The sequence below is a fragment of the Ovis canadensis genome, chromosome 18 (assembly GCF_042477335.2).
Source record: "Ovis canadensis isolate MfBH-ARS-UI-01 breed Bighorn chromosome 18, ARS-UI_OviCan_v2, whole genome shotgun sequence".
Taxonomy (NCBI): Eukaryota; Metazoa; Chordata; class Mammalia; order Artiodactyla; family Bovidae; genus Ovis; species Ovis canadensis.
In genome coordinates, this window is record NC_091262.1 from 59,491,219 (window position 1) to 59,506,497 (window position 15,279).

Sequence of the window (15,279 nt, forward strand, 5' to 3'; positions counted from 1 at the left end):
AAGCTATCAGGTAATTTTTACACTATAACTTTCACTTATAAAAAATCAAAATCATTTCCTTCTTGTTTACTTCCATTCTTCCCAACATTGCCACTCTAATCCAAGAAGAAAGGAGAGGGCAATGACCACTCCTTGGTATAACTATTAACTGCTAAACAGGGGAATGGTCATGGGGATCCGGATTCACTGCTAACTCTTTGCTCTTGTCCTTTAAAGGCTTATCAGCCTGAAATTATCTCATTTTATTTACTTCTAAAGGGCAAACTTGGCCTATTACTGTATTTTTAAGCAACTAGAACAATGCCCAATACACAGAAAATAAATATTTAAACTGAAGAATGCTCTTTCAGGACGACAAAAGGAGAAAACAAAGCAAACTCCATATCTCCAAGCAAAACACAAAGTTCTTCACTAACCTAACCTCACTGATAGCTTCAGATATTCCTCTATCACAGCTTTGTACACAACTGAGCTTCCCAGGTGGTGCTAGTGGTAAAGAACCCAGCTGCCAATGCAGGAGATGTAACAGAATCAAGGTTCAATCCCTGGGTTGGAAAAATCCCCTTGAGAAAGGTATGGCAACCCACTCTTGTATTCTTGCCTGGAGAATCCTGGACAGAGGAGCCTGGCAGGCTACCGTCCACAGGGTAGCACAGAGTTGGACAAGACTGAAGCAACTTAGCACACATGGATGGTTTGTAAACAGCCACTGCCAAAGCTAGGCATCTGTTGCCACCCTCTCAGTTCAGTTAGAAACAGGACAAAGCTGTAGGAAGGCTTATCCCGTTGTACTACAAACCCAAGCGTTGACACCAAAAGTACCTACAATGAGACTTTTACCCAACTTACAGCAAGATGCTTTTGGACTGAGAAGCTTTTCTAACCACAGCACAATGGGATAATAAAAAGGAAAAAGTAATAATAATAAACAAACCATTTTTAACAGATGTACTACTTCCCCTCTACATCTCACGATAGCTATGGTAAAATGAAGAATTATTTATTGAATAGCTTAATAATTTGTATCTTCTGGGGACCACAGGGAAAAGCACAGTTGTTCCCCAGTATCTATGAGGTACTGCTTCCAGGACCTCCCCTACCATGGATACCAAAATCAGCATATGCTCAAGTCCGATATATAAAATGATATGGATGTAGAGCTGACTGTGTTTCTGCCAAATGAGTCAAATGCAGTGGTAAAACTACAAAAAGTTTTCAACAGCATGGTCAACCTCATGCATACTGACCATACTGCTATTTTTTAAGTGATTTCACTTCAATCAAGGGAACTGAAGATAATTCATATTTATTTAGGAAAACAATGATGCAGGCAAGTGGAGCAGTTGACTATATGCTTTACTCAATTAAAAAAAAAACAACACAATAATGGGGCTTTCCTGGTGGCTCAGTGGTAAAGAAACCACCTGCCAATCCAGGATACCTGGGTTCAATTCCTGTCCAGAAAGATCCCACATGCCACAGAGCAACTAGGCCTGTGTGCCACAACTGCCGAGCCTGTACCCGACAGCCTGGGAGCCACAAGAAAAGCCACCACAATGAGAAGCCAGGACACAACTGGAGAGCAGCCCTTGCTTGCCACAACTAGAGAAAAGCCCGTGCAGCGACAAAGACCCAGCACAGCTGAAAATAATTAATTCAAATAATATTTTTAAATATAAAAAAGAAATATAATTGCATTATACCTTCAAGGAGTTTCCTGTGTGTAGTAGTTTCTTTAAAATCAATCCTGAAAAGAAAACATGATTTTAAACATTCATATCTTATTCATTTCTAAATGTTAAGAGTTATCAGTAAGACTTGAAAACACTTTAAAAACAAGTCCTTGGTCACCTCCAAATTGTTCTTGGTGACCTTAACATCCCTCTGGCCATAGTCTTGGGAAGAGGGCATATAAAAAGTCACCATTTTAACACATGGTTTACTGGAATTAAATATGATTTATCCTATTAAAATAAACAATAAAACCAAAATTGCATTTAAGGCAACAATATGTATTTTACTGACTGAACTGAAGAATATAAATACTTTCACCATCACTAATACAAATAAAAACCAATGTAGAAAATTATATAGTTAATCAAATAAACACCTAAAACTGTAGTATTTCTTAACAAACGTTTCCCCTGTACTACTTTTTCTTTTCAAAATACTCGAAGTATTCAAAATAATTTTTCTTGTAATTATACAATATTTCAAGCCTATAATAAAATAATGAAATAATATTCACAAACAACCAGAAGTCCACCATTCAGTTTGAACAAATCTAAACAGTCTCATGTTTCCTATAATTTCAAAATTTCATTTATTTATGTTATTTATGTATCACTTAAGCCTCCTGTGAACTCATCCTGTATTATTTTCCTCCTTCCCTTCCCAAAAGAAATCTTATCCAGATTTTGTTATTATCTCCAAAAATATTTTATTACTACTTATTTATAAATCCATAAAATATTTAGAAATAGTTTCTATGTTTAAAATTTATACCAGTAACAAAATTTCCTCTCAGCTATTTGTTCTAATCTTGCATCTTTATTCTTTCTAGGAACACCAAGATTACATATTTTTATATGAAATATATATATAAAATGATTAAGACTGTGACTCTATTGCTTAAGTTTTATTTATCGTATTAAAATAAGCTTTAATATTTCAACAAATTGTGTTCATTTATCTGCAATTCCCTTCCTCGTGTCTGAGCAAATTCAGTTACTTTAAACAATTCTATATAAAGCCTATATAAAGGTCTTAATCAGCTCTCCTAAAAAAATCTATACATGCTAAATGCATTGTAGTATCACCGATTGAACCCTGGAACAGAAAAAGAAGTTAAGTGGAAAACTAATCAAATCTGATGAGTGTTTTTAATCATGCATGGGCAGTAAATTCTGTCGGATGCTTTTTCTTCTACTGGCATTACAGTCAAATAAACATCACAGTCAGCATTACAGGTGGTTTTGTCATTTATTCTATTAATAATTTTTCACAAAATGCTTTTCAAATATTAAACCAATCTTGCATCCCTGAGATAAATCCCAATTGGTTACCATTTACATACAGTCTTTTTGTCATACTACTAAATTTAGTTAGTAAATTATTAAAGATTTTTGCCTCTGTGTTTATGATGGATATTGAACACTACTGTGTTCTTTTGTGAGGTCTTTAATCTGGCTTTATTATCAAGATAATAACAGACATGTACATAGACTGGGAAGAGTTCATTTTCTGAAAGAGTTTGTAACCAATTGATATTACATCTTTTAAAGATATTTGGAATTAAGCTTTCCTTTGTGAGAAGATTTATAATTGTTACTTTAAGTGCCCCAGAGATTAAAAAATTATAGAAATTAGACAGTAAATTTGAAATGAATCCTTCTCAATTAGCAGATGTTTTTAAAGTAATCTGCAACAGGGAACAATGGCAGACACAGGAGATGCAAAATGGAATACAGCTTTTCTGGCAGCAGCACTGAGAGTGAGTAATCTTAATGAGGGCTCCCAGGTGGCTCAGTGGTAAAGAATCTGCCACCAGTGTAGGAAATGCGGGTTCAGTCCCTAGGCTGGGAAGATCCACTGGAGAAGGAAAGGTTTGCTATTTCTGCTATTTCCACTATTTCTGCCTGGAAAACCCCATGGACAGAGAAGCCTGGCAGGCTACTGTCCATGGGGTCACAAAGAGGTGGACACAGCTGAGGGACTGAGCACATTCTTTTTTGAGTCAGTCTGAATAATTTGTATCTTTCTATGAATTTGTTGATTTTATTAAAACTGCCTTGGGTCTTCCTGGTGATCCAGTGGTTCCAGCCCTGGTCAGAGAACTAGATCTCACATGCTGCAACAAAGACTCGCAGAGTCAAGTAAATAAATATGTTAAAGAAAAAACTGCCTAACCTGTTAGTGTAAAGTTGTTCAAGTTACTTTTTTTTAAGGATTCTTAGTGACAAAGGAAAATTAGACATTTATTGGAATACTACTAAACATGACAACTAGATAGCCCAAAGCTCTTTTACAGATTGAAAACTACAGTCCTCAGTAGAAAAACTTTACAAGTTCAGATGTCTAGAGAAGTTTCTTCACAGATAACCAACAATATTTTAATGATTATGAAATAAAAAATAGGATTTCACTATTCTATTGAGCACCTTATCATGCTTATTAGCAATTTATATGTCTTCTTTGGTGATATATATGCAAGTATTTTGCATATTTAAAAAACTTGTCTGTCTTACTGAGTTGCCAGAGTTCTCTATATATTAAGGACACATCATTTTTAGTCTTGAGCTTTATCAAAAAAGTTATTCTCAACAGGCTTTATTATTTAAAATTTTGTCTTTTTTTAGCCCCCGCATCAATATCCATCCTATATGCAGTTTCTTTTGCTTCCAGAACTGCTAACTGGGATGACTTATAGTTTCAAAGCCTTAGAGATTTTATTTGCTACAACTGATTAAGAATTGTAGGGCCTAAATAAACCTATGACTTTTTTAAGAGGAAAATACAATTTTTACAAATGAATATGAGGCCTGTAACATTCTACTTCAACAATGTAGATATGGTGGCTATCTGTGTATTCACCACAAGAGAAAGGTCATGAGAATCACTAGCAATCACCTTTGTTCTAACTGAGACACTGAACCAAAGCCAGAAATTGCCTACCTTCAGATTCCTTTTTCATCCAAGAGGGAAAAAAGGCTTACAATGAGAGTCAGAGAGTCCTGTGGCAATCCTATGATTATTAAAGAACCAGACTCCAAGCCAGCCAGCATCTTGGCTTAACTCATTGTAAGAGAAGCCTGTGACCTCCTGCCTATTTGGTCTTTCACAGTAATCAATACAGCAGGGTTGTATGTTTTTCCTTTCCAGCTTCATTTCTTGATCTGGGAAGTTCTACTTTGGCTTTTTAAGCAGTAAGCTAAACCCCAGGTCCCCCCCACCCCTTTTTAATTTTTTTAAATGGAGCAAACTGCCAACCTACACTGCTTGCTTTCAAACCTGGAACCCACGGCTCTTATACTTGACACTTTGCATTTGCCTTCCATTTCTGATTACAGAATATTTACTTTGATGTAGAGTCTACTTTTATTTTTAGGCTTTATAGTTTATCATCATTGCTAACATATTCAGAGTAATAACAGGTGGATCCAAGAAATTTAACATGCCACTATGAAACTTAATATCCCTTCATGTATGTTTTAATCTCATATTCCCAGTAAGTTTAATTCTGTATTCTTTATTTTTACTAAAGTACAAACTATGAACTCATTTCAAGTAATAGCCAACTCATTACAGAATATGTTCAAATATTATCACTTATTTCAAATGTGTAGTAGTATTTATATTACTTACCAATACTATGAAACTGCCATCGCTGATGAATTCTTTCTGGAAGAAGTTGTAAAATTTTCTAAAAATCAATACGAATAAAACAAAGAAAAGTATGAAAAGCAAGTAACAAGTCCACATCTTGAACAATGTGAAAAATTAAAGAACTTACACAAAGCCTTTAAGAGTTTCTTATGCAGAAGACAGTATTACAAACACAAAATCATCTTTGAGCTAGTCTGATGGTAGTGGCACTACTTCAGCACTGGCATACTGATCAGTATCTGAAAACTCCAGAAAACAACGAGCTATACTAACTCTTGGAACAGGAAACTGGATGAAATTTATCTTTTACAAGGATGTAAAAGTTATATTTCTCTTTAGTGAATAAATACTATATTTTTTAAGGCTTGTTTTCTATTCTTAGACTTTCTGTGGAAACTACTGATCTGTTCTAAATTCTTTTAGATACTAATACCTGTTATATTTTCTCTTCAAGTAGTTCTTTCTTTCTCCTATTTTGATAAACCTAAGAGGGGAAATATTTTGCTTTCACAAAAATCCTATCAAATATTTGTACTAATCACATGAACCTGAAGATACTTATATATTATAATGGTTATAGGTATGAGAAAAAAAAATTTAAATTCAGGAGCCCTATGGTTAAGCTAACCCATACATACTTCTACAAGTTTGGAATATTTCTTACATATAACATCTTCAAAATTTTGTCTTTATTTTCCTTTACATATTGTACCTATATGAATTATTCTACTTCAATAGCTGCCTTATTATGCTGCTGAACTATGTTCTCAGTACTCATCTGCTTGCTGAATGGTATTTGTTATTATTGCTGCTCTATTTTATTACTATTTAGAGTCATCATTAATTGAATGTTCATAAGGGCCAAATAACAGACACTTTATATAAAGGATATTTCATTAATCCTCAAAACCATCCTAAAAGGAGAGATCTCATTTGCCATAACAGGTTAAGAAATGTGTTTAGGTTAGAAAGTGGAAAAACAGATTCCAGCTTCCAGATTCCTATCTCCAGAATCAGTGCTTTCATACTATTCTGTTCAAAGAATGGTATGCCTGTTTTTACACTTCTCTATCTTCCTTTTGATAATTGTCTCTAGTCCTTCTCATGTAAGAGGATGATGAAGAAATTATAAAGTTCTTCACAGACAGGTGTTATTCCCACATAAGATACAGAAAATTCTTCAGCCTTGCTCTCCTACCTTTCTCCCATACTGAGCCAGCAACTGTATAATTATATTTATTGCAGTATGGAAAGAGATAAAATTATAGAAAACTAAAAAGACAACTTTGTGAACTACTTAAAGTACTTCTACATTGTCACTATTAAATTACACTTTATCATTTTTATTCAGTAATATAAAGATGAAAGAAATCTTGTACACTCTTAGCTACACAGAAGAAAACAGAATATCAATCCTATGTCATAATGACATTCCACAATGATGAACTTTATTCCAGAAAAAGGCAATCAGTGTATTTAGGTAATTTCCTGATCTTTTAAATCATTAGTCTCTAAAGGTGGAAGTCAGATATTGTTACCATCATAAGTACAAAAACAGCACACAGGTTAAGTATTTTTTCTGAAAGATAAAAACCCCATATTTAACACTTATTTTCCTAATGAAATTTAGTGATGGATTACAGACAAACATTTCAGTTCAGAGTAACAAATGACCAGTATAGATTACATACAGAAAAATAAGGATTATGTTTTAATAATACCCTGAAATTATGTTTTAAGGAATACCCTGAAAGAGCTTCTGTTTAACTAGTCAATGATCTCAATTTCCTAAATATAGTTTCACAAATGTCTGAAGGAATACTTTCCAGGAATTATTATCTTTTCTCTGCACATACTTTTTTATTCTCAAAATCTCCATGCTTTAATATTCCCCTTGTAAACAATTCATGCAAACACTTTGGGAGGTAAATATGAGCAAATTCCTCAGGGTTAATGACAAACGAAAATTAACTGCAGAACTAGGTACCAAACCAGTTACTTCTTTTGGAATGCTTAAAAAAAAATTTTTTTTTTTAAACTTTCCTTTTTTAAGCTGTGACTAACTCAGCAACTGAGAAAGATCAAGTTCTTTGAATTCTTCTAAACCATACCAAAATAGTCAATATACAAAACATTTAGCAGTAAATAGAACAGTCCAGTCTTTAGAAACTGATTTCTAAATCCTTTATGCCTTTTAAAACACAAGGTCTAATTAATCCTGGCTGTTTCCTGATCGCTAAAATTCTCAAAAAAGATTGGAATACTCCTACCACTATTTGATTTGAAAGCCAGAATGAAGAGCAAGGAGTTATTTGAAAAGCATGTGTGTCCCTCATTTTTATCACTGTGCCAAAAATAAAACAGAAGTTTTAACAGAGTATCATATGTTATTTCCTTCTGCTTTTTTAGCAATACAAACTTGTCCCACCCCAATAAAAAGTAACGTGGTAGAACAACAATGTATAAAATGCTTAAAACTATTCTATACAAGTTTCCAATGAAAAGTAGTTAAACCACAAACTATGAACTCCTTAGGTATATAACAGTTCCATGAATTTATCCTCTCAAGTAAGTATGTTTTAGAATTTCTTAAAGAAAATTCTCCATTTGTGTAAACATCCCACAAATTAAAATTTTTATTGCTTTTAAACACCATAAATATTGTACCAATTGTGGCTTCAAATGCACAAAACCATTAATTCTATCTGTACCTAAAATATACCTCAGAAAATAATTAAGACAGGTATTTTTTTAGGTTAAACAACAGAATTTAGTTTTTAAAAAGCATGGCAGATTCACAGTGCTTGTTAATATTCAACATTTTCCTTTGTATGTTCCAAAAATTAATTTTGGGAAAAAAGTAACATGGGTAGGTACATACCTCAAAAATAAAAAGTATAGCATCCAATTCCTCCCTTTGGGACTTGTGACCTAAAACATTTTTACAGAAAAATATTTAAACGTTATCATTTTGTCCTCAATGTCAACAACCACTTAAAAAGCTTAAAATATTTCAGGCATAGTTTTTTCTCAGTGATTCTTTAATAAAATATTTAAACTGTATTCTGTTCAATGTGTAGACAATATAGCATCTCTACTCTTTAGACAATTACATTTAGGTTCTACATATTTATGTCTAAAAAACAAATAATAATATATTGTGGCAAACTCTTAAGTGAGCTCTTAAAAATGAAATTATGAAAATGACTGCTCAAACCTGACACATGGCCCTAGGGCAGAGAAAAGGTGAGAAAACAAATCTGACCAGGGAAAAGCCAAATCTTCTAAGCCTTCTCAAAATAATAAGGGTATAATTAACACTACTAACCCACAGTGTGAGCAGGGTGTCTGCAAGCCATCTGAGAGGAGAACTGAAATGATACTAACATTCCAGTGTGCAAAAGTCTGTTTTAAGTGAACGTTTACGACAATTATTTGAAACATCAGCATAAGCCAGGATTGATTTTAACATCTTACCTTTCTGTTTAAGACTAGCTTCAATAGTAACAAAATTCTCAAAAAACACATAATATATATGTGAAAAATGTTGGTCAAAAAACTGTTTAAGATCAATGGATTCTGCATTCTCTGAAAAATAAATGAAAACAGTTTTTAGTGATTACTATTTATATCACATTCAGCAAGTATTTACTGTGGCAAGTTTCCTTCAAGAATGTCAAAGAACTGCTCTTAAACTTCTATCAAAATATTTGAGAGATTTATTTATACCTTATTCTCACAACTTTAGTTTTTAAAGATTTTATTTAGTTTTAATTTTTAAAACTTGCCAAATCAGGTTATCATAATCTTTGAAGAAAACAATGTCTCAGAAAGATTCATCCAAAATCATTAACCAAACCAAGTTTTATTTTCAATTCACAGCTCACATTTTGTAACTTCTCCCCAAGACAGTTAAAAATCAGTATTTCTAAGAGTAATAAAACATGACTAAAATACATTTATTTTAAATATCTAACAGCAGGCTTTCCAAATAGGCATTTAAGTATTACAAAACTCATAAAATACTGTTATAAGAACTGTCAGTGTAGTCCAAAGCACAGAAAAGTAAACATTTAACTGTATCCATAGCAGCAAGTGTTAGGTACTAACACAAAATTACGTTCAAAATACAGGAAGGAGTGAAGGTGGGGAAAGAAAAGCTTTGACAGAGAATGTATTATCTGAAAAGATCTTTACGGACAGGAAGGTATTTGGATATGATGTGGTGGTTTTGAATAAGAAAGACATTCTTGGCATTAACAAAAACATGAAGTGAAGAAAACAGACAGAATGCAGAAAATTCATTCATTTTGGCTAGCTTTGAGCATTTTGATGAAAAGAAAATGGAAAAAGTAGCCTTGATATGTCATGAAATGTCTTAAGTACAAACTAAGGAAATGGCGTTTATCATTTAAAGCAAGATACCTACACAGGTATATAGGTGCCTGTGCTTAGTCACTCTGCCTCGTCCAATGCTTTGCAACCTCATGGACTGCAGCTTGCCAGGCTCCTCTGTACATGCGGATTCTCCAGGCAAGAATACTGGAGTGGGTTGCCATGCCCTTCTCCAGGGGATCTTCCCAACCGAGGGATCAAACCCAGGTCTCCCACATTGCAAGTGAATTCTTTACAGTCTGAGCCACCAGAGAAGCCCATGAGTAATGGAGTGGGTAGCCTCTCTTCTCCAGGTGATATTTCCAACCCAGGATTCAAACCGGGCTCTCCTGCATTTTATTGTTTGTTTTCAGAGGGAATGAGAAAGTTGGGGAAAGGGGGAGGAATTAACAACTTTTATATACTTCCAACTACTCAAATTCATTTACAAAAAGCATGTGTCTCTTCTATAATAAACAAATTTGAAAAAAAGCAACTGGAAAAAAATATATAGGATAAACTACTGCTTGTTGGTAAACTCAAATTAAAGGTAAGAATCAATTAATTTCTTGGAATGCTTAAAGGCTGAATAGAAGATTTCAGTATAAAGTTAAATATTAACAACATATACATAGCACTTTAAACTCACTGTGGTATATTACCTTATCCTATGAATATTCATAATAACTCCTGAATTGATTAGCTCATCTATGGAGTTTTCCAAGACCGTTTCCCTTTTCCTTCACCCTCCCAAAGGAAGGGAAGGATGCCCTCTCCTCTCTATTTCCTTCTGTTCTGTACAACTCTCTTTCATGAAAGTAATTATGTCTCAAGTATTTTCTTATCTCTTTTCCAGGACTAGTCTATAGCTTCTTTAGGACAGAAAGTGTGTCTACTTTAGCATTTATAAAACCTAAGCACAGTGCTGAACATGCAAATGTGTTTTATTATAAACAAATTATTTTAATTTTATTGTATTCACTTTGTAGCTCGGAAATTTATATCTTGGAAAACACTGCATAATCTACGGACAAGCAAAAGAGCACTGCTTCATCTTGACTGGAGTAAGAACACCCAGGTTCTGTTCCTACCTGTATCAGTATCTGTGTGACTCTTCAGAGAACTGGGCCGGGGGCGGGGGGGGCGGGGGGGGGGTGGTTAACAGCTACCATAAACAATATTTCCCATATGCCAGACATTCTTCTAAGTTCTATATAGAAATTAATTCCTATATTCCTCAAAACAGCACTATGAAATAAGTACTATTATTATCCTGACTCTAAAGATGAGGAAACAGGCACACAGAGTTTAAGTAATTCAGTTAGTGAGAAACAGGGTCATGGATTTAAACTCAACACAGCCTGGACTGGGCTTCCCCAGTGGCTCAGACTAAAGAATTCACCTGTGATGTGGGCAACCTGGGTTCGATCCCTGGTTTGGGAAGATCCCCTGGAGGAGGGCATGGCAACCCACTCTAGTATTCTTGCCTGGAGAATCCCCATGGGCAGAGGAGCCTGGCAGGCTACAGTCCATGGGGTTTTAAAGAGTGAGACATGACTGAGTGACTAAGCACAGCAACACACAGCCTGGGCTTCGTGCTTATGCTCTTAACCTCTACGTTATTCAGCCTCCAGTGTTAACACATTTATACGAAAAATAAGAAAAGAACAAAGATAAGAATAATAGTCACTGAATACTAGTTAAACATTTTAAAGAATACCAAAATAAAACACATACACTAAAATAAACAGGAAAAGTATTCTACTTTCCCCATAGAGTAGTTTGAAATAACAAAGAACTATGAAATCAGAATGAAATAAACTGCTATAATTATCACTAAATTTCCTGAAACTAATGTTTCTAACAAAACTAATGTCCCCAGGGAAAAAAGAAAATGAGAAAAAAAAACCAAAAAAAATTCAAAACATAACAGAAGCAACCGTGAATCAGCTCAAGATTTTGCAACATAATTTAGGAGCCAAGACAGCCTCTCTCTATTTCCTTCCCATATACTAGGTTAAACAAAGCCTGGAAATTACATACTTACTAATAAAAAGTACTGGATCGAAATTAAGAAGTTTGTTTTTTAAATCTGTATCTATTTATAATGATCTAGTTAGCAAATAAAAACTCATAAAATACTTTTGCTCATCAATTCACAAAACTTACATGGTCAGGGGAAAATAGGAGAAGAAACACACAAAGTGGATATAAAAGGATAGGTAGATAGAATAATATAAAAGAAGGCTTCACTAATTTAAAAACAACTCTCTAAAATAATAACACAAGAGAAAGGAAAATATAAAAAGAAAAGCAGGAAGAAAGATTATGGAAAAAACTTCTACCCAATACCTTTCCCCCCCTCCCCCTCAAATGACCATAACCCATTATGGGTATTGTTTTTTCTCTTTCTGTGAATGTCTCCATTAATTTCAGTCAATATGGCTCCTAATTATGTCACATTAGCTGGTACAACTGTCCCTCTATATAAGCAGGTGATGGTTCCAGGAACCCATCAGATGCCAAAATCCAAACATACTCAAGTAAGTCCCTTACATAAAATGACATAATATCTGCATATTAACTTATGCACATCCTCCCACACACACTTTACGTCATCTGTAGATTACTTATAAAACCTAACACGATATAAATACTATATAAATAGCTGACTGGGTGCAGTGAATTCAAGTTTTGATTTCTGGAACTTTCTAGAATTTTTTTTTTTCCCTAAATATTTTGGATCCATGGTAGGTTGAATCTGAGGATGCAGACCCACCACTCCAAGATGGAGTGCCAATTATATTATTCTCTTACAGATACTGGATGCTTTGGGGGACAGGAAGCATGCCTTAGCTTCTTAAACCTTCGATATTTTTTTTCAAAATTTTAATCTGAGGGAGTGCTCCACATAGTGCTAAACTGATGGCTGGAACTTAAAAGCTTAAACATTCAAAAATTTCCCCAATTTTAGAAATATTTTTGTTTGATTTGTTTGTGAACTAGAGGTTCCTTAAAGGAATCAAAGAAACAGTTCTACTGCAAATTAAGATTGAAGTTTCTGAGACTGTGAAAAACTGACTCAGGCTTAGGAACGCTTTGAAGACCTTCGGGAATACTAACTTCAAGTGGCAAAACAGTTCAGACCTCACTGAGTTTTCACAAATAAAATTTCAGATGTCTCTTTAACATCTTTTTATGAATAAGGTTAACATATTTCCTACTACATACTTTGAAGACATTTAAGCTCTGTAACATACATAATTAAAAATTACACAGTTTAGAAGCCAGTGTTCCTGAGCTTAAATTTCAAGCACCTGTACTAATACCTCCATTATAAAAGTTATCACATAACCCAAGTTGGAAGACCAAAAATTCAACAAATTTTGCAATATCATTCTTCCTTCTCACCTGTTTAAAAAAAAAATTACCATTTAGAACTTTTTCTCAAATGATGGCATTATAATACACTAAACTACGAAGGGTACTACAAGGAATCTGCTTCTAATAATAAAGTAACAAACAATGCAAATTATTTCCTTAAAATAACCAATAATAAAGAGGACTGATGCAACAATATGGTGAATAACACACCAAAAACCTCACCAATTGCAGAGACACAGAAATGCTGGATAAAAATAAATACAAGCTCAAAACAAGAGAGGGGAGAAGGAATGGAAATGAAGAAAAGAGAGGAAGTAGGAAAGGAGGAAGTGGGATGTTGGAAAAGGGCTAAGAGGGGAGAGGAAGATGCTAACAATGTGGAATGGTGAAAGGCAGGAAGGGGTTGAAGGGAAAGTATGGAGGGAAGGAGACTGGAAGGAAGGATGAAGAGAAGGGAGAAAGGTAAGAGGAAAGAAACACAAAAATACAGTATTAAGATACAAACAATATGGAATTAAGCACAAATAAGGAGGAAAGCAGAAGAGAAAAGTAGGAGGAAAAGCGGAGGAGGGGGGTAAAACTACACAAACAGGCTGGAAAATTATAAATAATACATTGTCAAGTTCTAAAAAGAGGCAGATATAGGAGAAGTGAGAAGAAACTGAGAAAATGGAGGAAGAAAAGAAAGGACAAAAGAAAGAAACAAATACTTGGAAGAGAGCCTGGTGCTCTTATTCAGAATGTTCTAACACAGAAGAATAACAAGATGGAAATATTATATAAAGATGATGAGAGAAGATGGTAGAGTAGGAGAATGTGTATTCATTTCCTCCTGCAAGAGCACCAAAATTGCAACTAGCTGTTGAACCACCACGGAAAGGAGGACGCCAGAACCCACCAAAAAAAAGATACTCCACGTCCAAAGACAAAGAGACCTGTAGTGAGATGGCAGAGCAGCACAATCACGATAAAATGAAATCCAATAACCGCAGGGTGGGTGACCCATAAACTGGAGAACAATAATACCAAAGAAGTTCTCCCACTGTTGCAAAGGTTCTGGACCTCACCCCAGGTTTCCCAGCCTGGGGATCTGATAAAGGGACTGGGAATTCCCATGCAATCGGACCTTGCGGGCCAGCGGGATTTGATTACAGGACTTTCAGGGGCCTGGGGAAGAGGGAGACTTCAGTCTTGGAGAGCACAAACAAAATTTTGCACATACCAAGACCGAGGGGAAAGGAGCAGTGACTCCACAGGACACTGAACCAAAATTACCTGCTAGTGTTGGAGGGCTGCCTGTGGAGGCATGGGATGGCATGGGGACAGAGGCACTGGCACGATCAGGCCAGTAAGGGCTCCCTTAGTGTAAATGCTCTTGGAGTTCACCATTAACCCTACCATAGAGCACACAGACCCTAAGTCTGGGTCAGTTCAGTTGCTCAGTCATGTCCAACTCTTTGCCACCCCATGGACTGCAGCAGAGTGCCTGAAGAACTATGGACAGAGGTTCATGACTTTATACAGGAGGCACTGATCAAGACCATCCTCAAAAAAAAGAAATGCAAAAAGGCAAAATGGTTGTCTGAGGAGGTCTTACAAATAGCTGAGAAAAGAGACGCTAAATGCAAAGGAGAAAAGGAAAGATATACCCATTTGAAGGCAGAATTCCAAAGAACAGCAAGGAGAGATAAGAAAGGCTTCCTCAATGATCAATGCAAAAAAACAGAGGAAAACAACAGAATGGAAAAAACTAGAGATCTCATCAAGAAAATTAGAGATACCAAGGGAACATTTCATGCAAAGATGGGCTCAGTAAAGGACAGAAATGGTATGGAGCTAACAGAAGCAGAAGATATTAAGAAGAGATAGCAAGAATACACAGAAAAACTATACAAAAAAGATCTTCATGACCCAGATAACCATGATGGTGAGATCACTCACCTAGAGCCAGACATTTTGGAATGTGAAGTCAAGTGGGCCTTCAGAAACATCACTATGAACAAAGCTAGTGGAGGTGATGGAATTCCAGTTGAGCTGTTTCAAATCCTGAAAGATGATGCTGTGAAAGTGCTGCACTCAATATGCCAGCAAATTGGGAAAACTCAGCAGTGGCCATAGGACTGGAAAAGGTCAGTT

At 35.1% G+C, this 15,279-nt stretch overlaps 1 protein-coding gene across 5 annotated transcripts in view; it reads right to left on the minus strand.

Moving 5' to 3' along the window:
- The window catches only part of RALGAPA1 (Ral GTPase activating protein catalytic subunit alpha 1), a 200,128-nt gene that overhangs the window by 154,960 nt on the left and 29,889 nt on the right, over window positions 1-15,279 (minus strand). For all 5 annotated transcript variants that reach the window (XM_069558714.1, XM_069558708.1, XM_069558712.1 and 2 more), the window contains exons 2-5: window positions 8,863-8,973; window positions 8,267-8,316; window positions 5,365-5,422; window positions 1,704-1,747 (exon numbers count right to left, since the gene is read on the minus strand). In XM_069558714.1, coding sequence (XP_069414815.1) covers window positions 1,704-1,747; window positions 5,365-5,422; window positions 8,267-8,316; window positions 8,863-8,973 — 263 coding nt within the window. The remainder of the gene's footprint in view (window positions 1-1,703; window positions 1,748-5,364; window positions 5,423-8,266; window positions 8,317-8,862; window positions 8,974-15,279) is intronic.